This window comes from Arachis hypogaea, chromosome 9 (genome assembly GCF_003086295.3).
Source record: "Arachis hypogaea cultivar Tifrunner chromosome 9, arahy.Tifrunner.gnm2.J5K5, whole genome shotgun sequence".
In the NCBI taxonomy this organism is placed as follows: Eukaryota; Viridiplantae; Streptophyta; class Magnoliopsida; order Fabales; family Fabaceae; genus Arachis; species Arachis hypogaea.
The window spans coordinates 114437320-114463319 of NC_092044.1; the positions used below are offsets into that span (position 1 = coordinate 114437320).

The window sequence follows — 26000 nt, forward strand, 5'->3', positions numbered from 1 at the left end:
TTGCTCACGTTGCAAGGCCTACATAAATCCTTTTATGAAATTTGTTGATCAGGGAAGGCGTTTCATCTGCAACTTATGTGGTTAGTACCAATAATATCTGCTACACAATTGCCTATCCTACTATTTTTTGTTTACATATAGTATGGAGGGTGCCAATGTTGACTGTCTTTTTTCCGGTAACTATGGTGCTGACTGTCTGCAGGGATTATTTATTTATTTTTATTTTTTGTTTTATTTATTTTGGTGACAATTCATTATTAAGAGAGATAAGGGAATACAAGAAATTATAGGAAAAGGGGATCCTCTAAATAGAAAAAGAAAAGTAAAAGAAATAAATGTAAAGAGTGAGCATCATCAAATTTCATTGGAGCAGAGCTTGTCAACAATCGATGTGCTTATGTGTGAATCGGAAAAGAAAAGAAAAAAAAACACTGTGTGCTTATGTGTCAAAGCCTTTTGCAGTAGGTTCAACCTAAGTCAAATTGTACCTATATGGTGGGATTATGCACTGTTTTGCTTTTCATGGCATGGCCAACCATTTATTTAATGACTATGTATTTGTTTGACAGGATTTAGTGATGAAACTCCGCGGGACTACCACTGCAATTTTGGGTCCAGATGGTAGGCGTAGGGTATGCTGATGAAGGCTGAGTTGTAGAGGAACAGTCGAGTTTGTGCTACTAAAGAATTTATGTTAGTTTTTTTTAAACTTACAGTTTTTTCAAGATTAGGTTCATAACATCTGAAATATTCCAACAAAGGAACTGTGCTATTTATAAAAAATCTTGATAATTATGAATTGTGATGGTAACAAAAGCAGCTTAGCAATTCTGATAGTTCTTAAACAAGTTTGTGATGGTAGGAATATTACTTGGTCTAAATATCAGATCACAGATCTAATTCAAAATATGAGACAATTTGATGTTTAAGTGTACGGTACTATGGTTTGTTGGTGCTATTCCTACCTGATTTTATAACTGCTTGTTTTTGCATATTGAATGAAGTTTCTTTTTATCTTTTGTAACACTGGATTGATAAAGTATGCATATGATGAATTATATGATTGAGTCAGTTGTTTTATGGCTCTAAGCTGAAATACAACGTAAGAAGTTTGTGCTTCAGGCTGGAATAAGTGTTCACCCCCCCCCCCCTCTCTTTTACACACAAAATCTAATTGTTGTTTCTCTAGTCCTTTTGTGATGATAATGTCAGGTTCACTCTGTTTGGTGTAGGTCCGCGAGCCAATGCCTGCTGTGTATTTCTTTCTCATTGATGTATCCATGAATGCTGTTCAAACTGGTGCAACGGCTGCAGCTTGCAGTGCCATCAATCAAGTTATTTCTGACCTTCCTGTGAGTTCTGACTGTAAACAGCTTTATTATTGTCAATCATTTATATCTTTCTGATGCTTTATGTTTTCCATGTTCCCTTTGTTTGGTTGAAACTCATATTGCCTAGTTAAACTCCATTATAGGTACTTTAATGCCAATAGTCAAAAGCTCAGATATTCTTTCTTCCTCTCAACACCCACTCCCATTTATATTAGCAGAATATTGATTGCCTTTTTATTTATTCCTTTTTTTTTTTTACTTCTTTGACAAATCTCTTAACTCATAGCTGATTAGTAATCTTGCTGAAAAATAATTAGGAGAAATGGATATTGTTCACCCATTATCCTGCAAAAGTAAGATTTTGCTATCATCCCATTTCCCCCCATCATTGCACTTAGCTAGGTTTTTTTGGTCTCGTTGCTGCAGGAAGGTCCTCGCACATTGGTGGGAGTTGCAACTTTTGATTCAACAATTCACTTCTACAACTTGAAACGTGCTTTGCAGCAGGTAATAAAAGATGAGTACATTAACTAAACAAATACATAAAATCCTTTCTATTCATTTGGGAACTTTTAGTGAAGCTTCTTTTTTTTAATTCTGTGTACACTAATTAAAAAACTAAAGAAAATATACTCTGCTTACGTGAATTTGAATCAGAGAATTTTACGTATGAGGACCAAAATAAATTTTAACTTTTCTGTTTATGCATGGTGAGAGACAGTTTGGGTTGATCCTACTGCAGTTTAGTAGTGTCAAGGAAGTTGAGGAATCATGTTTTCATGGTTTTGTTGATGTAATCTACGTATTGGAGTAATGGGAAAGTTGCTGTCTTTATTATTGCATTTATCTTGCTTCTTTTCTTTTCTTTTCTTTTTTTTCTTCTTCTTTCTTTCTCCATTTTTTCCCACTTGTGATTGCTTGCGAAAGTATGCCTTTACAACTAATTTGATAATAGTTGTTTATGGTTCTGAGTTATTGAGTGTTATACTGATTTTAAATTTTAATTTTCAGCCCTTGATGCTCATTGTTCCTGATGTACATGATGTCTATACTCCACTCCAAACTGATGTCATTGTTCCCCTATCTGAGGTTAGTTTCAATTTTGCTCCCTCTTCTCATATAGTTTTAATTGGTAAAGAATGTATTTAGATTGTTTTATTTTTCTTATTCTTGGTTTACCTACCTTATGATGCTTTAATAATTTGGTTTGTGTTTCTTGTGGTTAGTGCCGTCAACACTTAGAACTACTTTTGGAAAGCATTCCTACAATGTTTCAGAATAATAGAACCTCAGAGTCTGCCTTTGGTGCAGCTATCAAGGTATGACATCAAGTTTTCAAGTTATAATTGTATGTCTCTATATGTTTGCATTTTATTTGCTGTGATATGTATGGAGATGAAAGTACCATTATCAATTTAGTTACTGTTTATTATGTTCACTCGATTTCATTGTTTTTACTCTTTTACCTGTTTTTTCCGTGGTTTACCTTGCCCATTCCCTAATTTGTTAGTTGTTACAGTGCGATCCCTCTTAAACTGTTCGCTTTGCCTTGGTTATTACGTCTTCTGGTTCTTGTAACATACACTTAGGAACTAGGGATGCCTAGCGTGCTAATGACCTAATGTTGGCATTTACCATTGTATTCATTATAATCTCAAGAGGTTGACAATTTGATATGTTCATCTTACCAAGGCAGATCATTATATCCATCATTGTATTTACAAATAAGTTAATGCTTACAAGATTGTTTTCTTCTTTTAGGCAGCTTTCCTTGCAATGAAGAGCACTGGAGGAAAGCTCTTGGTTTTCCAGTCAGGTGAGCTTTCTATCTTATATAGTTGTTGCTATCAAGCATCAACATGTTCAATCATATGTATATTCTTACCTGAGTGAACTGTGATGGTGAAATCTGGAAGCTGAAATTATGTCACTTCTGTACATGCATGCTGCAACGTTGTTACCAAAGGAATACTTTTATTTTTTTGAATTTCACGACTAATTTATTTATATAAACCTAATTCTTACCTGAGTGATCTGTGATGGGTGAAATCTGGAAGCTGAAATTATGTCACTTTCTGAACATGCATGATGCAACGATTGTTACCAAAGGAATACTTTTATTTTTTGAATTTCACGACTAATTTATTTATAAAAACCTAGTTTGTTAACACTTTAATGTCCACAAATAGTTTGTGTGGGTCTTTGATTAAGCATGATAGGAATACTTGGTAAACATCCTTGATTGTCCTCAAATGATTGTTATCTTCAAGGTTCACTCTACTATTTCAACAGTAATTGGTCTGAGGCTGGAACTATTATTATATTTACAGTTTAAATAATATCATTTGTGTTTGGACTTTGTGTTATATTTCTCTTTGTATGTTTCTTTCTGGTCTTGCCTTGAGTTTTTTATTCTGTTTCTTGTCATTGCTTTGTTTTTTATCTTTGTGAATTTATTTGGTTCTCTCATTTTCTGTGTGATATCTGTTTTACTGGTTGATTCATCAAGTATGTTTGCTGTTTCTCATGACTTTGTTCTTTTATTTTCAGTCTTGCCATCCGTAGGCATTTGTGCCCTTTCTGCTCGGGAGGCTGAAGGTAGAACAAACATGTCTGCTGGGGAAAAGGTATTCTCCATGGTTCATATGATACTCTGCATCATTTTTTTTCAGTTCTACCTCCTAATCCTCTACTGGAGACATCTTTAGAATTTTCTTATAGGAAATTCCATGTTTGTTGAATTTCAGGAAGCCCATAAATTGCTTCAACCAGCAGATAAAGCATTCAAGGAACTGGCAGTTGAATTTGCTGAGTATCAGGTCAATCTTGACTCTTGTGTTCTTTCGCTTTGCCTTTGAACATCATTTTTTTGTCAGTTAAGATTACTGGTTCTGTTTGATAATCTTCTTGGTATGGAGGATTTAGACCCTTTTTTTTGTAATGCTGCAGGTTTGTGTTGATCTATTTGTGACTACCCAGACTTACGTTGATATTGCGTCCATATCTGTCATCCCAAGAACTACTGGTGGACAGGTAACCTATACATGAATCCTTTTTCGGCTCGTGATCCAAGTAAATGATTGAAATTTAAGCTTTAATGACATTTGGTTTTTGAAGATATGAGAGCTGATTACTTATTTTCTTCTGAAGTTGATAATATTTAAATTTGCAGTAATAATGAATTCATATGTTACTTAGTGTGATCTTTTCAGATTTTCTACTTATAGAGAGCTGTCTGTCTGAAAATGCTTTCAAACCCCTGATGGTCTTTTTGTAAAGCATGTTACCTATAAAAGTAGCTATGCCGATGTGTTGCGCACATCAGATGTTTAGCTGTTGAACTTCTTACCCCTTTTTTTCCCTCAGGTCTACTACTATTATCCATTCTCAGCACTTTCTGATCCTGCAAAGCTTTTCAATGATCTAAGATGGAATATCACCAGGCCACAAGGTTTTGAGGCTGTGATGCGTGTGAGATGCAGCCAGGTAATGTGCTTGTTTAGTATCTATTTTGCAGCCATCTCATGAAACAGATAGACCTGAATTTTCATCTTGTTTTCTTTTTCAGGGAATCCAAGTTCAGGAATACTATGGCAACTTCTGTAAACGCATCCCAACTGATGTTGACCTACCTGGGGTTTGTAATTTTTTTTAGATGCTGGATATGATTTTATGTGTCTATGCATATGTGCAACCCAAGCATGTTTTTACCTGTGAATATATGCATGGACAGATTGATGGTTGAATGACATGTTGAGATATCCTAGACCATGGTTAACTATACTGACTTTGTTTCAGTCTTTTTGAGTTAATGCTATTACAGTATTACTCTATTACCTAGGTCAACTAACATAGTTTATCCTGCTGGCCTTCCATAAATTTGGAGTCAAAAAATGTTTGTTTTCTCATTTTATCTTTAACTTTTATTTTACCACCTTGTGGGTTTACTTTAATTTTTGTAGTTCTGGATATTATCTTTCTTTGAGTCAGTTTTCTTCTTGGATTGTTTTGGGTGATAAAAGAATATTTTAAATCAGTATATTAAATTCAAACATCGTCTGTCCGTATTTTCTGTTTGTCTCATATCCTAAAGAAAAGGGAGAGTTGGTCATATTATCAAGTCATTACTATGTCATGTTGGACTAGTTGCCTAATTTTTATTATTTCTGCAGATTGACTGTGACAAAACTTTCATGGTAACTTTGAAACATGATGATAAGTTGCAAGATGGATCAGAATGCACATTTCAGGTATTAAGCAATTTTACTCCTTCACTTCATTACAAGTAGCTCATGATCTTTAGAATATATTATATTACGCTTGGAAACTTAATAGTTGCCACAACTGAAATTTTCTGTTAATTTTGTTCTGATTGGATCATTTTCATTTTTCAGTGTGCTCTTCTTTACACTACTGTGTATGGTCAAAGAAGAATACGTGTCATCACCTTATCCCTGCCTGTCACTAGTATGCTTAGTAATCTATTCCGCGCAGCTGACTTGGATACCCAATTCTGCTGTTTCTTAAAGCAAGGTGACATTTATCCTTGGTGTGTGTTGTCATATTCTGGTTTTAACATTTCTGCATGCTATATATTGCCTATTAAAAACTCTATTTTGGATTCTGTCGGCTTTAATTTCTGTACCTAGTTTAGAAGATATGTTTGCAGGTGTAATGTTTTGGAGAGAAATAACCTTTTGTTTTCTTTATGTAGCTGCTAGTGAAATTCCTTCAAAGCCACTTCCGCTTGTTCGGGAACAAGTGACGAACCTTTGCATCAATGCCTTGTACTCGTATCGTAAATTTTGTGCAACAGTATCCTCATCTGGACAACTTATTCTGCCAGAGGCACTAAAGCTTTTGCCCTTGTACACACTTGGTATGTATAATTTTTCGTGCTTCTATGCATCAAGTTTTATGATGAACATTTCTGTGAATGTCATTATTTGTTGCAGTTTTTTAATCTGCCATCTACCTTACATGGATATTCCTCAACCACTTTTTTATTTTTATTTATTTATTTTATTTATCTTTATGTTGTGTATATTTTGCCTTTGTTGTATTGTTATGCTAAAAGATCTTAAAAGTCATGGGGGTTCGGCTATATTTTTATGTTGGTTGCCGAAGACCTAACACAACCCTCCTCCTTTATCCGGGCTTGGGACCGGCTATGTACCGCAAGTGTAACATAGGCGGAGTTAAAAGATCTTAAAAGTAAAAGATACAATTTAGAAGAATATTTTCTTCATTTTAATAGACATGCTATGGGAAGGGTTTTTTTTTTTTTTTTTTTTTTTTACTATATGATATTTCCCCATCTCTTGTTTGCTTTTAAGCATGGCGTCCTTTTTTTATGGGGGCTGTGAAGTGAGTATGGCTGTTAGAGCTTTGTCAATGATTAATTGATTGTTCCATCTCTAACGTTGATGATGGCCTCCTTTAGAAGGCCAATGTAATTGGGGGCTAACTTGAGTTTTCTGTTTCTTTTTCAGCATTAACCAAGAGTACAGGGTTGCGAACAGATGGAAAGATTGATGAACGATCATTTTGGATAAATTATGTATCTTCTCTCTCCTGTCCATTGGCAATACCACTTGTGTATCCTAGGATGGTGGCTATCCATGATCTTGACTCAAAGGTTTGTTTATCAATGATGTTCAGAAATATATAATTACGTTATGAGAAACTGAGATTCTACATGACGAAAACTAGATGAATTGCACAGTAGGAAGTGCTCAGTCAAAATTTGATCATTTTCAAAATGATTTGCATTCTTATCTTAAAAAACAAACCAGTAGTAAATGTTATTTGACAATATGAAATTTTGTGAACTTAAGCTAACTGATGAAAAATTCAATGGTTAATATTTTGACAAAGTCATCGTATGTAAGGCTTTGTTTTATACCATCGACAATTGAACCTGCCATTATATTACTTCTAAAGATACTCATACCATATTATCAATTGCAGGAAAGTGAGGAATCCGTTATTCCTTCCTTTCTTCCACTTTCTAGTGAACACATTAGTGAAGAGGGAATATATCTTCTTGAGAACGGTTATGATTGCTTGATATATGTTGGAGAAGCTGCGAGTCCGGAGACTGTGAGGAGACTGTTTGGTGTTGCTTCTATTGATGAAATTCCTACTCTGGTAATTTCTATTATCCTCTTTTGTTTTTGATTGTTTCTAGCCCCAATTGTCTAATGGCTTATAAGATATCAATTTCCTCCCTTAGTGGATGTCTTGAAGGGAATGTTTGATGTTGAGGGAAAAAGAGATTGGACAGCTTTCATGCAATCTTTAGCCATCATGGTTGCTTGTTTTCCTTTGTTTTTTATGATTTCTCATCTTTCCATAGATGCCCAATCATTCTTTTCTTTCCCGTTTCCAAAAAATGAGGAGGAATTTGGGGTAAGAGAGCAAGTATATGAACTTCAAGGGTTAACACTGTCCACAAAGTGGTTAATGTTTTTTTTTATTACTGAATGACTTCACTCTGAGGTAAAAAAGGGAGGAAAAACAAAAAGGACAAATGGTTAACATTAAGCAGCAGTTACCTTTGTAGTACTTTATTGTTCAGAACTTGCAATGTATAGCTAGCTAACAATTATATTTATTCAGTTTGTATTGCAGCAACATGACAATCCATTGTCTAAGAGGTTAAATGAAGTGGTCAATGAGATACGGCGGCAAAGATGTTCCTATCTTAGGTAAGGTCTTTTTCAAACCTTGTTAATAAATATAAGATGATATTTACTAAATGAAGTTTAATTTAAGCAATTTTTTATCCTTTCTGGCAGGTTGAAGTTGTGCAGGAAAGGAGATCAATCAGGTAAGTGCGCTAACGTCATACCATCAATTTCTTTTATATTTCAAATTTCACTTGCAGCTCTTCTCTCGCCATATTTCATTTCTTGACACCAAGTAATCTTTCTGATGTACTAAACATTCTCATTGAATCCATTGTTTTTTCATTGCTTTTTTGGGGGAAACCTAAGAGGATGCTTTGGTATGTTAACCTTTACGGGGATTATTCCATAGAGAACTCCTTGTATTGGAAAATATATATTCATGCTAAACTTTCTTGGGTGGAACTGAAATAATTTTTTGTTGGATATATATTTTTAAGAGTTAGAAGTTTTTCTTTTTAACCTGCCACATGAAGAGATCCATGCTTTAATAGGTCAATCGTGTTTTGATTTAGCAACTTGTCTGCTTTGTTTCCCCAAATTGATTTTTCTTTATTGATTTATTATTTTTCCTCGAAATCTTAGAATGTCTATTAAGCTCTTTAGATGCTGTATTTTCTACGAAGCTTACCAAAATGCCTTTGTATAACATGAAACCATCTTATGTTATGCATTTCATGATATATTCCAACCTTAGTATAGTGTCCTGTGTAGTTTGCATTAATCTTATTTTTTAACCGAAGCCATCTATTTACCTATCTTGCAGGAATGTTATTTTACTCGTATATGGTAGAAGATAAGAGCGCCGGTGGTTACTCCTATGTGGAGTTTCTTATCCATGTCCATAGGCAAATCCAGAATAAAATGACATCATAACCAAGATCTGCTGCTTCATTTTTGCAAGCCTTTAGACGTAAATGATAGAGCAAGCCCAAGCCCCAAGAATAGGTGAGATCCTGCCCATTTATGCGCATTCATTTGCCTTGCGTTTGTGAAAGGAAAACCAGAAAATACGTTTTTGTTGTTTAAATTTTGTTGGCGTACATGTATAAGTTAGTTGATGTTGGTAATAGTTTGATATTATCTCCCCCCCCCCCCTCTTTCTTCTTTTTCTGAAGTTTTGTAGTTGGGTGCCATACTGATAATACAAAATTCTATGCGCAATTATGTGTTCTTCATGAGAAATATTATTATAGTGTGTCTTATTTGAATAAATCTTTATGTACGGAACTAGCCCCTGTGAAGGAAGTGATTTTTTTAATAGTTGCAACAAATTCTCCCCTTCTCCATTTTAGACACGAAATCTTTTGATCAATAACCGTAGCGAACCAAAGACGATAATTTACAAGCGAGCAACAGATAAAAGACCTTGTGGGAATATAATTTTACTAACTCGAGTTCCATTTTATTTTACCCTTTGTTCAACAAGACTTCTGACAAAAAATAAGCTCAAGAAAAGACCAGTTAACCGATATACAAGAATTTCAACAGGTGAACTGCAGATGATAAATTGATAATGTTTCTGTCAGTATTTTTTCTGCTGAAGTTATTCGTATTCATCTCTTATCGTACAATTTCTCTAAATTAATGATTGTACATCAGAAATCAAATATTCACCACTTAATGGTCTAGTTGCAAATAACTAATTTACGTTTAATTCAAATGAGAAAGAATAGACGTTTCCTTAGCATGTTGCCCACCCAGGACAGGGTATATTACTTTCCATACATTTCAGCCATTTTGTCGGTATCAAATTAATCTCTCAAATAATATTCAATAATCATTAATAAGACTCCTTGCAAGACCACGAAGGAATCGAGTCAACGCCTTCTTAGCCCGAGTTGATGCCATCTCTTTCTTTTTCTCCTCTTCATCATCTGCAGCCTTCATTTCCTGAGTAGAATGCACTCTACGTACAAGCTTTCGCAACTCCTGCTAAAGTTAGAGACGTTAACTTATAACATCAATAGAAACAAAAATCCTCTGTGCCAATATATATATATATATATATATATATATATATATAGTGGTAAATTGTGAAGGCACAAGCAAGCATTAGTGACGCCTACTTGACCTATTCTAGACCAATTATAAATAATAATCCTTATGAATGAGTTTGACTTTATGTATTAAGAGAGCCTAATAGTTATGAGTTCGAAGCTAAAGTAAAACTGGAGATAGGAACGTAGCAGTGAACAGAGCTACCAGGTAAACAAGTGATCTTAGCCTGTAGCTGGGTAGGGAACTTTTGTTGCTTTGAAGCATGGATCAAAATATTACCTGCCGATCAAACTCAACTCCCTGAACTGAATAAACTTCATTGGTGATTTGAATGTCCTTATCGATCAAACCATCAAACCACTTTGTTACTTGATTATCATACGAATTAGATTCCTGATCAAATGTGCAAGAAAAAGTTGTACACTATCAATAGAACCAATGAAAAGTATATCATAAAGATTTTTCCAATTAATTATGTCTAGTTTGGCATGAGATGTAATGATCGTATGATACCTTTTCATCCTCCTCCGATTCAATTTCTATCAAGTCATCATCATCCTCAAGATCATCGGCCCCTAATCCAGTTAAAACCTGTAGCTCCTTCTGATCAGAATCTTTTGTTACTTTAATTAATCGATCCATTAAATCAGGTTCCACGTCCCTTAGCAATTTTCCTGAGACAATTTATGCATGAAGAACATGAATCTGCACTGCAGAATGTATGTAACATCTCATCAACTTAACACAACTAAATTGAAAGACAATAACACATGATCAGTCAGTTAGCACAAGAAGCCAAGGAATACATATACCAACCAACGCAAAATAAATTGTAAAGTATGAAACACACATTTGATATATGCAACTTGAATACGATGCTGTGATGCTCAATCGTGTTTTGAATGACTACTAGTTGCAAACAAATTCTTATTTACGATGATAATGCGACACTAAATATACCATCCAAAACATAGTTTAATTTCTTTTAAAAGAAGAAAAAGATCAAAGTGTTGATAAAGCAATTACCAATATAATTGAACTGCCTCCGCTTTCCTTCGCGAACATCGGGTCCTAGTCTCTGTGGCAAAACAACAAACACCTTATCTTCAACAAATTCATCCAAAATGACCACATTATCAGATAAACAAGTCATCAGCATTGCATCAGTGTCATGATTACTTGAATGAAAAATAATGAAAGAGCACCTTAACCAACATGAGAGCTTCGAACACAACTTGGTCCAAAGAAGCCACTCTGCAAACAAATCAGACAATGTTTTTTCTTTTCTTTTTTCACCAAAGATTGCAACTTTGAACAAAAAAAGAAGATAAATGAGTAGAAGCGAAAACGAGAAAACGGACCCAAGGATGCGTTTAATTTGGGGAGGAGACAAGGAAGCCAAATCCATGGCCCACTGCACAGCACGCTTTGCTTCGCGCTTCAATTGGTTGCGGCTCTTCTTTAGTTCGGAATCGAAGTCTGCGGTGGTGGATGGCGATGGTAGCGGAACATTGGTTCGTAGAAGACCCCGCGAACGGGTATTGAGGTTTCGCTGAGCTGAAGCAATATGAGAGGATGATGATGATTTCGTGGGTGGTTGTTTTGAGGAGAGAAGATGATGATGTTGAAGTGGAAGAAGGGTGGCAGTAGCAGCAGTTCTTGGGTGGTGGTGGTGCAACCATGGCAATGACCTTAGAGGCCGTAATAGCTGTTGATTCATTTCTGTATCAGAAACTGAAATGCAATGCGCCTATGCCTCTTCCTCTTTTAGGAAAGTGTTCTGTTGAACAATAAAAGAACGGTTTATCTAACAAATATATTTTGGAGGATATATACCACTAATATTAGCAAGATTAGAAGGAATACAAGAACATAAACAACTGAATTGGACTGATTTATTTCTTGAAAGTATATGCAAACAATTAAATTGGAATACGCCAATGAATTATAATTCAAATGACATAATCTCTTTACAATGCATCAAAATTAAATTTATTTTTAAAATAAAATATTTAAGAATTTTGCTAAGACAGTTAGGTAGACAATGTGGGTGCAAATAATTCGAACAATGAATTGCATTTCAAGTCCCACTAAAAAAAATATTCTACTCTATTTATTCACTACAACTCTAATCTCTCTCCTACCACATTTATCTTCTTTTACTATAATCGCACCATCATTAACACACCTCACTGCCGTTATCGTTTGAAGAAGCAACGCGTCACGCTGCTGCACCTTCTTCTCCCATGCGTCGCACCATCCCTATACTTCTTGCAACTGACACTGTGGCTACACCTTTTTTCATACGTCACACTGTTCCTGTTCTCCCTGCAAGTGATATTGTCGCTGTGTGCCTTCTTTTTCTTTCTGTAACGTCGCACCATTGCTGAGCTAGAAGCCTTGTTCTCCCGCTACTCCAACGAGTGCACCTCTACCTTTGCTTCCATGTTGTTGCTTTGTCACTTCCATCGCATACTATTTTGCTACATTCACCCAAATAGTATGACTTAAATAAACATTCACATTTTAGTGAAAAGAATCATCCGCATATGTGTATGCAAAATCAAGCAAATTAAGTAAAATATCAATGGTATATCCAAATAAATATCTATTTTAAAATGAAAAGAATAATCCGCAAACATAATAAAATAAACATGCGATTTAGTTGATAAAAAACAAATAACGAGACCGCAGCTACGAGATACCGTAGTCATGATGTAGCGATGATGGTGGCATAGGATTACGAGAGACCGATAGTGATTTAAAAAAACAAATTTAAAATTATAATTAAAATTAATTAATTTTAATTTTAATTTTTAAAATTAAAATTAACTTTAATTTTTTAATCTATTATTTATGTTAGTCAGAAAGAGCGTTGTTCCTGTACTTTCTCAATATTTAAATTTTAAACATGTATCAACTAATTCCGCATTTTATTTTCCCTTCTAACGTGAGAACTGGTGGATGAATACAAAAACGGTGTCGTTTGAGGGTCCATAAGTGTTCTAATGTTCTCCAAGTAGTCAGAAGCTATAAAGAGTAGGTAAGGCCCCAAGTTCCCGGATGCTTGGTCTGGTCTTTGGTACACTGCTTTCCTCTCATCTCAGATTCAACCCCGCCGGTACCCTCTCTCCCGCCGTATAAGCCACGGTACTCTCTCTCTCTCTCTCTCTCTCTCTCTCTCTCTCTCTCTCTCTGTTTTAGGTTTCTTCTATGCGCGCGCCTCGTATAACTGCTTTCCTTCTCTTCTGTCGTGTTCACCCTAATTGATTAGCTATATAGTTCAAATGAATTACGCTACTTGTTTTAAGGAATTTTCTTCATTGCTTACTAATTACTTGAATCCACAAACTGTTATGTGATGTGTATTTGCTGATTATATGAGCAATGGCCCTTGCATAAAGTAAATATTCTTTGTAATCAAATTTGTCTCGTTAGGGTGCTCTATTTGATTAGATCTCTGATGAGATTAGCATTTGGCTCAATTATTCTTGGAAGTTAGACTATGATGGACAGAGTGCTTGCTTAAGTTGTTTCTAATAATCATTTAATAAATTCCAATGGCTTAACTAGATTACACTTTTAAGACCTGAGACGGATTGGATCCTCAATTTTTTTTCTCACTTGAAGGGATAAAGTGTGATCTCTCATCACATATATTTTATAGGCAGGACCAAGAGAAAACATTGAAAGGTTAAAATTCACATTTTACTCCCTCAATTCAAAAAAAAATTGAGAGGGTTATTTTGCTGGGCAGTGATTTATTTTTGCATCTGTGAGTGCAATAGGAGAAATTCCTGTATACACCATGGAGGAAGGTTGATTCTTCTGCAAAATTGATTTGATTTATTACCACAAACATTTAAGAGAATAAACAAAGGTGAATGAGAATAAATGAGTGGTTGTAGAGTGATCTAGAATATTTTGTGCAATTAGAGCTGTAAGATGCTGTAGGATTTTATTTTATTGTTATTATTTTTTTTTTGCAATGGATAAAACATTCTGTGGTGTAACCATTTTGCTTTTGGTGCTATGGTGTAACTATTCGGATTTTAACTTAATATATGTATTTACATGATGTTGTTTCTCTTATGAGGTTACCTGACATGTTTTAATGGCAATCAGAAGTAGTACTTGTATCAAATGGCTTCCTCCTTCAAAGCATTTTTGAACAGTCCAGTCGGCCCTAAAACAACTCACTTTTGGGGACCTGTTGCAAACTGGGGATTTGTTGCTGCTGTGAGTATCATGCTATGATAATATGATATTACCTTCATAATGGAAAGAGTCCGCCGCATTCGTTTACTTAAATGGTTATTGATCATTCACAATATTGCCTTCTCCTACACTAATACACCAAACTCTGACTTGTAGGGGTTGGCTGACATGAATAAACCTCCAGAAATGATCTCTGGCAACATGACAGCAGGTTTGTAAAATCCCAAGTTCTATAAGATATTGTTTTCTTATTATTATTTTGTTTGTCTTATTGACACATCTTCTTTTGATACTGCAGCAATGTGTGTCTACTCTGCATTATTCATGAGATTTGCATGGATGGTACAGCCGCGTAACTATCTACTTCTTGCATGCCATGCATCAAATGAGACCGTACAACTCTATCAGCTCTCCCGTTGGGCAAAGGGACAGGGGTAAGTGGCTGACCAAACCAGCAAAACTTTGATCTTACCCAATTTTTATTCTCGTTACTCCATGTGAGGATAACTGTGGTATATTATATCGTTTCTCTTCTAATTTTAAGATACTTCGACATGAATACACATTTAGTCTCATTAGCTGGGAGTCACTGTTACCTTCTTTCTACCTTTATTTTGAATTAATCACCAAGGGTGGTATATGTTTCTTAAAATAACATGCCATTTCCAGAAACAGGAAGTATCAATTGGCAATAATTGATCTATATATGCATTATATTGGACATTATTCTAACTACCAATTAATGTAATAACCTTTGCATCTCTTCATTTCTTTTATAGTTATCTCTCGGATAAGAAGGAAGAAGCTTCACCACAGTGACTCAATGCTAGCACGTTCTGAATGTAGCAACTTGAAGAGATTTTTCCATTTGAATTTGCGTATTTATGAATAATTGATTGTAAGAAATGCTCGTGGAAACTGAGAGGTTGAGATTATCCAAGTTTGTTTGATCTGGGGAGGGTTTGAATGGAAGGTCTAAACAATTAGTCAATTAGTTAAAGGCATATATGGGTGGGTTTTGTATGTATCTCCCCCAGAAGCATTTTAACTTCGAAGGATTTGTCCATAGCTGAAATTCACTTCCAAGACTGGGAGGTGAAAACTCGACTATATGATTTGGACTTTCATATTTATGTGAATGAACGTTCATATGTCCAATTCTTTCTTCAAGTTGCTATTAATCCCTTTGTTTGAATAGATTTCCGTTCTCAGCTAAAGCATTTTTTCCCTCTTTCAAGAACAACCTCTTACAGTTCTGCCTCTGTCAAAAGCAGACCTCAAAAGGATGAAAATCCTTTTTTTTTATAGGTAGGAGAGTGTTGAATTATGAAATTGATTGGCATGGGGAGTTTCTAGTTTCCTAACAAATTCTAGCCAACTTTCTAAAAGTTATTTTTAACAATTATAATTTTTCGTTGATTAAATATTTGAATAACTTCTTACTTCTGAGCAGCAGCATTAATAATCTTTATTCAGAAATTAAATTTGGATAATTTGCACATTTTAATTTAGGGCTTTTTGGGGGTGGGGGGTTTGATTTCCACATAATTGAATAATCTCTTCAAATTATACAAGAAATAGTAAATAAAATGGATGGAAAATTCAACTAATTTATAGTATGTTAAACAATCATTTTTTCCAAATTATTCAGTTTTGATATTTAATTCTTGAGAAATCACGGAAGTAATACTAATTTGGTCCGGAAAAAAATTTAAAGAAAAATACTGAATTATAAAAAAAAAGTTACAAAAAAAATTAAGATTTATTTAAGAATTTAATTAGGAAGAAATGGAGCCTTTGAAGATAAGCCGCAAACAAATACATCTAGTCATAAAAGTTAAAACGCACGAAATTAGAAATAAAGTAATTTTTGGAAGTTAAAAAAGAAAGGGTTCAGTTTTCCTTTTGGACGCGACGGTGTGTCATTTAAGACGAGGAAGGTAGCGGCGGACGGTGAGTACAACAAACGCAGAGAATGGCGGAGGATGGCGGAACAGCCACAATGACTGGAAGGAATGAACACGAAGAAAGAGAAGACGAAAGAGAAACACCGAAAGAGAAGAAAGAGATGTCTCCATGGGAGCAGCACTCGGCGGTGATCAAGCTTCCCCGGTTCGACTACAACGCCCCCTCCACTCTCCTTCATGGCTCCCATTCGGGCTTTCTTATCACTTGTACTATCAGTCAGTTACTTCCTTCTCTTCTCTTCTTTCTCCATTTTCCCACTGTTCAGTTAGCTCTCTTTTCTATATATATATATACCAATTTGGAATCATGTTTTACAGAACGGGAGAAAAGCGCTACCAAGGAAGCAATCTCTATACTCCACAAGGTTCCCCCTTTCTTTACCCTCTTCTCTTAACCGTTATTATTCTCATGTTTCAATGTTAAATGCTATTAATTAACAAAAGAAAATGCTACATGCACACAAAAAGAGTCGTTATTTGTGTAAATTTATACACGTTGATTCACATATTTTTTCTAACTAAATAATTAGCTACTGGAATAATCAGCCATAGTAGAATAATCGAACTTTTTTTGAGTAGTATAATAAAAAAAAATTGAGATGTCAAATACAGATTTTTATACGCAGTGGCGGATTGGTGACTGATTTTTTATGCAAACGTAGCATGATTGGTTAGCAAATAATGATTCTCTATAGAATTCATTCATTAGAGAGATTGGAGTATATTAATGCACAAACAAGACCTTCTAACTTTTCATACAGTTTGCCAGGCCCTTCAGCAAGGGTTCTTATAACAGTTTGAACGACCTTGAAGATGATAACGCTTCTAAGAAAAGAAGGGTATGCACAGAAGATGATGCTGAGGAGTGTTTGGACAACAAGGAAAAGGAAACAGCCTCTGCCACTTCTAACTCTGGAGACGGTATTGAGTGTATATAGTTGGACCTTTTCTTTTTGTCTTCCAGTTTCGGGAGGGAGAAGGAGGTAGTGTTCTTGGTTTGTTGAGCTGAAAATTCATGGCCTCAATGGTGGCAGGTAAGCTTTTAAGCGGGAGCGGTAATAGAGCAGAGACAGATGCTGAAGGAGTTCCTGGTCTTTCCCTGGTTAAGCTTACAAGGAGTGGTTTGCTTCTCTTTACATTTCCAGAGGACGCATTGCCCGACACTGTTGATATTGTGTCAAATATCATTCAAGCTTATGAATCTGGGAGTGTGAAATCGCCAGTGTAAGTAAATTTGCTTATGCTTTTAGTGTTAGTTCAAAATGTCGTGTTCATGGTTCTAGGAAGTAAATGGTGGTGTGGATTTATGCCATTCCCTCCTGGCCATGGAAGAAAATGAAGACGTATTTCTTGAAGAAAAGCTGAGCCAAGATTTTTGTTCAAGAAAACACTGATTGACTTTTTTATCCTAAGTGGTTAAACAAGTTTGATAATTGGTTGCCCTTCCACTGATACATTTGTTTAGCCTTCAAGCCCTAACAACCATTGATGCAGTAACTTTAAGCTTTTGAAATGATTGATAAAAATGTGGAATTGCGTATCTTGCTTCTAATTTTGTTGAGTGGGCATATTAGGTTTGCGAACGGAGACTAGAAAAGTCTTTTAGTGAGTGATTTCAGTTCACATCTTTTCTGGCACTAATGGGTGAGCATGTTTTCTCTGCAGCTGGTGCCATCGCGTTTTCCCAATCCAGGCTACCTGTGGTTTAAATGAAAAAGAGCTGCAAGAAGTAGTATCAATGCTAGTTAAAAAGTTTGTGGATGATAAACAGAACATACTTGAACGACCTGTAAAGGTGCAATACAATATTACCTTTCTGATGCAAATGAGCCTCACCTCATGATAAGTCCTGTACTCATCAACAAGTCTTGATATTTGTAGATGAATTAAAATCTTAAACCAATCTCATACGATATAAGTTTTAGACAATCAAAGTCCATGTTTAGCAGTATTGTATTTTATTCTGTAGTTTGCTGTTGGGTACAACCGAAGAGGAATTGAAGAGACGAAGTATGTGAAAGAAAAATCAAAGGATTCCAATGCATTCAGTTTGCTAGACCGCAATAAGTGCTTTGGCATAGTGGCTTCTGCAGTCAATTGCGTGGTGGGAGATTCAGTAGTTGACCTCAGGATTCCAGAGGTAAACATGTTGTATGCCCCCCAAAAATAGTCTAGCTTGTGCTACTCACATTTGTGCATACTCTGGGTATTGACTCTATTGTTGCAGCTGTGTGTTCTTGTCGAAGTGCTCCCCATTTCCGGAGTGCCAAACGGGTCGATTGTGGTTGCTGTCTCTGTCCTCCCTAGGAACCTTGTTAGTACGAAGCCTCGGCTCTGCGTCAGGGCCTTGAATTCAAATACAAAGGAAGGGTCTATGGCTGAATGAGAAGTGCCGGTGATTCTTTCAGATGGCTTATGCTGGAATACATGGCGTATCCCTTATGACTCTTTGATACAACTAAAAGTAGCCCCTCTCAAACTCGGCTGAAGGTATGAGCAATAGCCTAACAAATTATTCTGGCTCTGTTAACAAGTAGAACCTGCTGTCAATTTTGCACCTATTTATAATGTGGCTATTATGTCAATTGAATGTGTTTTGTGAACAAAACTGAAACACAATGGAACCCTATGGTCTTGTGATACATGAGTGGGTTTATATGTTGTACTTCACCAATTTCAATATCTTATGGTATATTGATGAAACCAAAAATAGTCTGCATTTGATATAGAATTTTCGGATATGCATGATGTATAGTCAATTTAGTAGTCCAGGTGTAATTAAACCATGTTAGGAAGCTTATTTCTTACAAGCTGAGGTCCATAAATTTGACAATTAATGTGGTAATAAGCATGTGATGCAGTATATATAAGTTTATTACTTTGTTTGATTGTCATAATCCATAAGTTAATTGTTACAGTTATGCTACACGCTCCAACTACTAAGTCTAACCAAGTTGGTCCAAACTCAACAAAAATTAGTTTCATTAGTGAAAGCGTGAATACACGCTCCAACTACATAGAGCGTTCCCGCACTCCTCCTCCTCCTTTGCGTGTTTCCTCCTCATCGTCGTTTTTTTATTGCTACTGTTGTCGCTGCGTTTTTTTTTTCTTTTCCTCTTCCTCTTCCGAGTGATTTTGCAGCATTATGTGTTTCTTATTTTTTGTTTGATTCTTTCTTGTTTTTATTCTTGTTAAGAGAGTAAAACCAGAAGAAGCATGAGAAGGTAAAACAAGAAGAAGATGAACAAGAAAAGAAGAAGATAATGATGAAGAAGAATGAGGAGGAGATGTTTTGAGTTATGCAGAATATATTAGCTAGATTTAAAATTTACATGCATGTGTTTTTGTGATTGATTGAATCTTGTTTGTGTGCTTGTTGTGAATTGAGTTTGTTTGTGTATCATCATCATTAAGTAATTTTGGTGTATTCTGGATTTAGATAAGGTGCATTTGGTTTGTGCTTGTTTTGAATTGAGTTTGTTTGTGTGTCGTCATAATTAAGTAACTTCGGTGCATTCTGGATTTAAATAAGGTACATTTGGTCTCATTGAATTGGATTTGATGTAATTAGTTCATGTAAGTTAATTGTAGTATTTCTGGTGTCATTTAAGCCATATTGATGAATTTTTTGGATTTAAAATTTACATGCGTGTATTTTTGTGGATGATTGAATCTAGTTTGTGTTTGTTTTAAGTTGAATTTGCTTGTGTGTTAGGACTGACCAATATATAGCCAACATTGGGTGCAAAGCATAGTAGTTAGGACTGACCAATCATATTAATGGTTAATTGGTTCAATTGGTGAGTAACTGGTTGAATAGATTTCACGTAAATAAAAAATATAAAATAGTCAGAAATAATATGGAACAACAACAATATAAAAGCAACAGGTATTCTAAATTCACAGAACCTATTCCCTATCCAACAATATAAAATTATAAATTCACAACAAGAATATAGCACAGCAACAAAAACAACCATATACACCAGTAATCAGAAAAAAAATGATCCACTATTAAGCATATATATTACACTACAACAACAAAAAAGTCATTTGGGAGGTGTACGGAAAAAAAATATGAAGCATTTTGAACTGACCAGATTATTTAAAATTGTCGGTTCATCGATTTTGGCTAAAATCGAGCGATTTAAATCAATTCTCACCGGTTCTTTTTCTTTTACGTTCGGACACCTCAACTGAACCGATTTTGTGATTCGTTTGTCAGTTTTTTAGGCCAACCAAGCAGTTCAATCCGATTTTGGCAACTATGATACAAAGTATGGATAATGATATGGTAAGTAGTGTTTTTTAATGAAAAGCCAAAATTGTTCTTTTTACAACAAAGCAAAAAAATAAAGACATCATGTCCAACGTAAACCATAAAAAAGTTTGTTATAATTTTTACTATTCACAACAAATTTCTTGCAAAATATAACGAATCATGTGTGAAGATGTAGTTTTGTAAAACTTTAAATGCATAATTTTATTGGGAATTTGAATTTAATAAAATCATGAATGATGAACTGACTACAAAAAATTGAGTGAATAATCATTGGGAATTGTAATTCATCTTTCTAATTATCGTTAAAATACTTAATTAATAAAATTTTAAATATATTTTGTTTCTTTATTTCAAAGTTTAGAAATTAATTAAGAGATTAAATTAAGATTTTTTTATCATTTTTCAGAAAAAGAGAACCGAACATTAAATGAGAATAAACATAAGAAAAAGACATTGAATGAAAGTCAACGCTAAATGGTGAAAAGTATAAAATAAAATTTCATTAAACGACCAATATTTTTTTTAAAATGCTACTTATACATTAAAATCAGCCATTAAAATCAATGACCAATGTATTTTGGTATAAATATATATGTGGTTTAATTTATTTTCAATCTGTATTTGTATTCTAACATGTATTTTATATTTGTGGCTGACTTAGTGACTAATTTTGGTGTACACATTATATAGTCATACTTTTTTAGTGGATGTATAACCAACACTAGAGAAAAATAACATGAGGAAAATAAGCCAGGATTCTCGATCATTTTTCAGGAAAAGATAACCAAACATTAAACGAGCCAATGTTAAACAGTGAAAAAATAATATAAAATAGAAGTTTATACCATGACCAACAAATCTTTAGCCAATATATAGCCAACATTGGGTGCAAAGCAAAGTTGTTAGAACTGAATCGGTAATCAAACCAGTCAGACTATTGGTTAATTGGTTCAACTGGTAAGTCATTGGTTAAACCGATCTCACAAAAAAAAAGTCAGAAATAATATGAAAAGCAACAATATAAAAGTAGAAGGTATCCTAAATTCAAAGAACCTATCCCCTATCCAACAATATAAAATTATAAATTCACAACAATAATATACCACAACAACAAAGACAACCATAAACACGTATAATAATAATAATAATAATAATAATAATAATAATAATAATAATAATAATAATAATAATAAGGATAAATACCCTTTCCGGCCCCTGAACATTTTAAACTGGGATATATCGCACCTTTATCATCCAGAAATCTCTACCCGATCCTCAACCAACGACAAAAGTGAACGAATCGACCCCTGTGACCAGTTGCTAATAGGTTGCCTGGATGACATGTCAGGTGGAGGCTGAGGTGTCAATTAAATGTGCCACGTGTAAGTAGAAGTTGTTGCAGACTTGCAGGGACTTAAAACCCCCTCCCTGCAACTCAAACGGCGTCGTTGCATTGGGTTAATATTCCCCTTCACTTTCGAAGTACATTTACTGTAATATCCCTCTTCTTTTCATTCATTCACTAAAAAGCCCTAACACTTCATCTTCCACCATTGTTTCCCTCTAGAACCTTTGCACGACGCTAGAACGGAAGTCTGGTATAAACGAATCTGCGACGAACGTGTGCAGGGCATAGACGTTCACTATGTGAGACGGCAGTGAAAGGTTAGTTCAGTTTTTCGATTTTCACATTGTGTTAGTTAAGAATGTAGTTGTTTTCCATGCATGTTTATGCGGGGTGTGATGTGAGGATCTTTACGTTCGAAATGATTAGTATGATTAATGGATAAAGTGGTTAAGAAGAAACACTGTTTTTAATTAGGGTTTGATAATGCTAGGGGTTGATAAACGTAGTTAGTAATCCGGGTAATGAAATTTGTATGTAGTGGTTTTAGTGATGATAATGTTGGTGGCATTGTTGTGCATTACGGTAAAACTATTTTTAAATGTTGCAGATGTCTGTGTTTGTGATCCCTGTATTTAACCATGGCAGAAAGCTTGTTAGAGCTAATGGTAAGCTACAATACTTAGACGGGAAGGTAGAGAAGTTTCCTCCAATGGATATTGATTTCGTAAACAAGAAGGACTTGGAGGAACTTTTCAAGGGTTTGAGGTACTTGACATACAAACAAATCTACTGGCACGACCCAACTATTATTGAGTTCGAGGATGGTCTGCATGTGCTCTATGGTGATAAGGAGATCAACAAGATAACCAAGCATTAAATGAGTCAATGTAAAACAGTGAAAAATAATATAAAATAGAAGTTTATACGACGACCAACAAATCTTTAGCCAATATATAGCCAACAATGGGTGAAAAGCATAGTAGTTAGAACTGAATCGGTAATCAAACCAGTCATACTATTGGTTAATTGGTTAATGGGTTCAATTGGTGAGTCACTGGTTGAACCGATTTCAAGTAAATAAAAAATATAAAATAGTTAGAAATAATATGGAACAGCAATAATATAAAAGTAGCAGGTATCCTAAATTCACAGAACCTATCCCCCATCCAACAATATAAAATTATAAATTCACAACAACAATAGAGCACAGTAACAAAAACAACCATATACACCAATAATCAAACAAAAAAAAACAACGATCCACAATTAAACATATATATTACAAACCAACAAAAACGTCATTTGTGTAGGTGTACAACAAAAATGCATTTTGAATAGGCCAGATTATTTAAATTGTCGGTTCACTGATTGGCCAAAATCGACAAGTGAGAATCGACCAATTCGAATCAATTCCCACCGATTCTTTTTCTTTAAAGTTTGGACACCTCAACTGAACCGAATTTGTGATTGGTTTGTCAATTTTTTAGTCCGACCAAGGAGTTCGGTCCGATTCTGACAAATATGGTACGAAGTATGGATAATGTTATGGAAAGGAGTGTTTTTTAATGAAAAGCTAAAATTGTTTCTTTTACAACAGAGCAAAAAAACAAAGACATCATGTCCAATGTAAACCATAAAAAAGTTTGTTATAATTTTTACTGTTCACAAAAAATTTCTTGCAAAATATAATGAATCATGTGTGAAGTCGTACTTTTGTAAAACTTTAAATGCATAATTTTGTTGGGGATTTGAATTTAATGAAAACATGAATGATGAATTGACTTCAAAAATTTGAGCAAAAAATTATTGTGAATTGTAATTCATCTTTCTATTTATCATTAGAATACTTAATTAACAAAATTTTAAATATATATTTAAAAGTTTAGAAAATAATTAAGAGATTAAATTAAGATTTTTTATATTTTTTAGAAAAAGATAACGAACATTAAATGAGAATAAACATAAGAAAAAGACATTAAATGAGAGTCAACATTAAATAGTGAAAAATATAAACTAAAATTTCATTAGACGACCAATATTTTAAAAAAAATGCTAATTATACATCAAAATCAGCTATTAAAATCAGTTATCAATGTATTTGTATATAAAAACATATGTGATTTAATTTATTTTTAATGTGTATTTGTATTCTAACATGTATTTTATAGAGGTGGCTGACTTAGTGACTGATTTTGGTGTACACTTTATATAGTCATACTTTTTTAGTGGATGTATAACCAACATTGTGTGAAAAATATGGGTAATGTTATAATGAGAGAAAAATAAGCCAGGATTCTCGATCATTTTTAGGGAAAAGATAACCAAGCATTAAATGAGCCAACATTAAACAGCAACAAATAATGACCAACAAGTCTTTAGCCAATATATAGCCAACATTGGGTGCAAAGCATAGTAGTTAGAACTGAATTGGTAATCGAACCAGTCATATTATTGGTTAATTGGTTCAACTAGTGAGTCACTAGTTGAACCGGTCTCACGTAAATCAAAAATATAAAATAGTCAGAAATAATATGGAACAACAACAATATAAAAGCAAGAGGTATCCTAAATTCACAGAACCTATCCCCTATCCAACAATATAACGTTATAAATTCACAACAACAATATAGAACAGCAACAAAAACAACCATATACACCAATAAACAGAAAAAAAACAATAAACTATTAAACATATATATTACGCTACCAACAAAAACGACATTTGGGGAGGTGTACAAAAATAAAAGCATTTTGAACTGGCCAGATTATTTAAAATCGTTGGTTCACTTATTTTGGCCAAAATCGACCGATTCGAATCAATTCTCACAGGTTCTTTTTCTTTTACGTTCGAACACCTCAACTGAACCGATTTTGTGATTAGTTTGTCAATTTTTTTGTCCGACCAAGCAGTTCGGTCCGATTTTGACAACTATCGTACGAAGTATGGATAATGTTATGGTAAGGAGTGTTTTTTAATGAAAAGCCAAAATTGTTCCTTTTGCAATAGAGCAAATAAACAAAGACATCATGTCCAATGTAAACCATAAAAAAGTTTGTTATAATTTTTACTGTTCAAAAAAAAATTTATTGCAAAATATAATGAATCATGTGTGAAGACGTATTTTTGTAAAACATGAATTGCATAATTTTATTGGGAATTTGAATTTAATAAAAACATGAATGAAGAATTGACTCCAAAAAATTGAGCACATAATAATTGAGAATAGTAATTCATCTTTCTAGTTATCATTAGAATACTTAATTAACAAAAATTTAAATATATATTATTTCTTCATTTAAAAATTTAGAAAATAATTAAGAGATTTAATTAAGATTTTTTTATCATTGTTTAGAAAAAAATAACCAAACATTAAATGAGAATTAACTTAAGAAAAAGACATTAAATGAGAGTCGACGTTAGATAGTGAAAAATATAAAATAAAATTTTATTAGACGACCAATATTTTTTTTAAAATACTATTTATACATCAAAATCAATCATTAAAATCAGTCACCAATGTATTTGTGTATAAATACAAATATGGTTTAATTTATTTTCAATATGTATTTGTATTATAACATGTATTTTATCGTGGTGGCTGATTTAGTGACTGATTTTGTTGTACACGTTATATAGTCATACTTTTTTAGTGGATGTATAACCATCATTGGGTGAAAAATATGGGTAATGTTATAATGAGAGGAAAATAAGCCAGGATTCTCGATCATTTTTCGGAGAAAGATAACCAAGCATTAAATGAGCCAACATTTAATAGTGGAAAATAATATAACATAGAAGTTTATTCGATGATGATAAGAATTAATTGGGAGTTAAGGGTTATATCACAATAGATAAGGATTATTAAATAAAAGGACCCAAAGACACAGCGGAAACATAAAAGATAGATAAAGGTTTTCCTACTATACCTCTAAGATACCTGTTCTTGGCAACCTAGGTCAGCGGAAGGGGCTCCCTACTAGACCTTCAAAGAACCTATCCTTGACAATCTAGATCAGAGAGATGAAAATTGAATCACTCAATCTTCTCCATGCGACAAGCGAAGCAAATCACTCACCTCACTTAATCACACTAAAAAAACGTGCATAAAGCACTAAGAAAATTTTATTCATCAAAGTTATTCCAAATGGTCTCACCTGAGGTGT

The 26000-nt window shown here is 34.1% G+C and overlaps 4 protein-coding genes across 9 annotated transcripts; 3 read left to right on the forward strand and 1 right to left on the reverse strand.

Moving 5' to 3' along the window:
• Window positions 1–1217: 1217 nt before the first annotated feature.
• On the forward strand, window positions 1218–9253 carry LOC112709555 (protein transport protein SEC24 B). Its single transcript, XM_072203567.1, has 18 exons — window positions 1218–1352; window positions 1758–1838; window positions 2343–2420; window positions 2558–2650; window positions 3093–3147; window positions 3882–3958; window positions 4079–4150; window positions 4281–4364; window positions 4698–4817; window positions 4900–4968; window positions 5504–5581; window positions 5726–5864; window positions 6046–6210; window positions 6824–6969; window positions 7302–7481; window positions 7953–8041; window positions 8132–8163; window positions 8787–9253. Exons 1-18 carry the CDS (start codon window positions 1245–1247, stop codon window positions 8894–8896), a joined length of 1776 nt encoding a protein of 591 aa, XP_072059668.1. The 5' UTR covers window positions 1218–1244; the 3' UTR covers window positions 8897–9253.
• A 249-nt stretch (window positions 9254–9502) lies between these two features.
• On the reverse strand, window positions 9503–11857 carry LOC112712171 (uncharacterized). 2 transcript variants are annotated; one of them, XM_025764984.3, is made up of 6 exons: window positions 11383–11857; window positions 11227–11275; window positions 11048–11099; window positions 10535–10695; window positions 10301–10414; window positions 9503–9955 (listed from the first exon to the last, which is right to left on the reverse strand). In XM_025764984.3, the coding sequence occupies exons 1-6, from the start codon at window positions 11739–11741 to the stop codon at window positions 9794–9796; spliced, it is 897 nt and encodes a 298-aa protein (XP_025620769.1). In that variant the 5' UTR covers window positions 11742–11857; the 3' UTR covers window positions 9503–9793. The 2 variants fall into 2 exon arrangements, with proteins under 2 accessions (XP_025620769.1, XP_025620770.1); XM_025764985.3 differs by having other exon boundaries at window positions 9503–9952; window positions 11383–11848.
• A 1086-nt stretch (window positions 11858–12943) lies between these two features.
• Window positions 12944–15397, forward strand: LOC112712174 (mitochondrial pyruvate carrier 1). 2 transcript variants are annotated; one of them, XM_025764988.2, is made up of 5 exons: window positions 12944–13171; window positions 14147–14260; window positions 14396–14450; window positions 14538–14673; window positions 15019–15397. In XM_025764988.2, the coding sequence occupies exons 2-5, from the start codon at window positions 14165–14167 to the stop codon at window positions 15056–15058; spliced, it is 327 nt and encodes a 108-aa protein (XP_025620773.1). In that variant the 5' UTR covers window positions 12944–13171; window positions 14147–14164; the 3' UTR covers window positions 15059–15397. The 2 variants fall into 2 exon arrangements, with proteins under 2 accessions (XP_025620773.1, XP_025620774.1); XM_025764989.3 differs by having other exon boundaries at window positions 13037–13171; window positions 14150–14260.
• A 367-nt stretch (window positions 15398–15764) lies between these two features.
• On the forward strand, window positions 15765–19871 carry LOC112712172 (uncharacterized). Of its 4 annotated transcripts, none has more exons than XR_003157700.3 (8): window positions 15765–16422; window positions 16525–16571; window positions 16968–17136; window positions 17241–17430; window positions 17872–18001; window positions 18176–18346; window positions 18434–18696; window positions 19403–19871. XR_003157700.3 is itself a non-coding variant. In XM_025764986.3 (7 exons), the coding sequence occupies exons 1-7, from the start codon at window positions 16215–16217 to the stop codon at window positions 18590–18592; spliced, it is 1074 nt and encodes a 357-aa protein (XP_025620771.1). In that variant the 5' UTR covers window positions 15765–16214; the 3' UTR covers window positions 18593–18916. The 4 variants fall into 4 exon arrangements, 2 of the variants coding, with proteins under 2 accessions (XP_025620771.1, XP_025620772.1); XR_011866107.1 differs by having other exon boundaries at window positions 16968–17127; XM_025764986.3 differs by lacking the exon at window positions 19403–19871 and having other exon boundaries at window positions 18434–18916.
• The last annotated feature ends 6129 nt before the right edge of the window (window positions 19872–26000 follow it).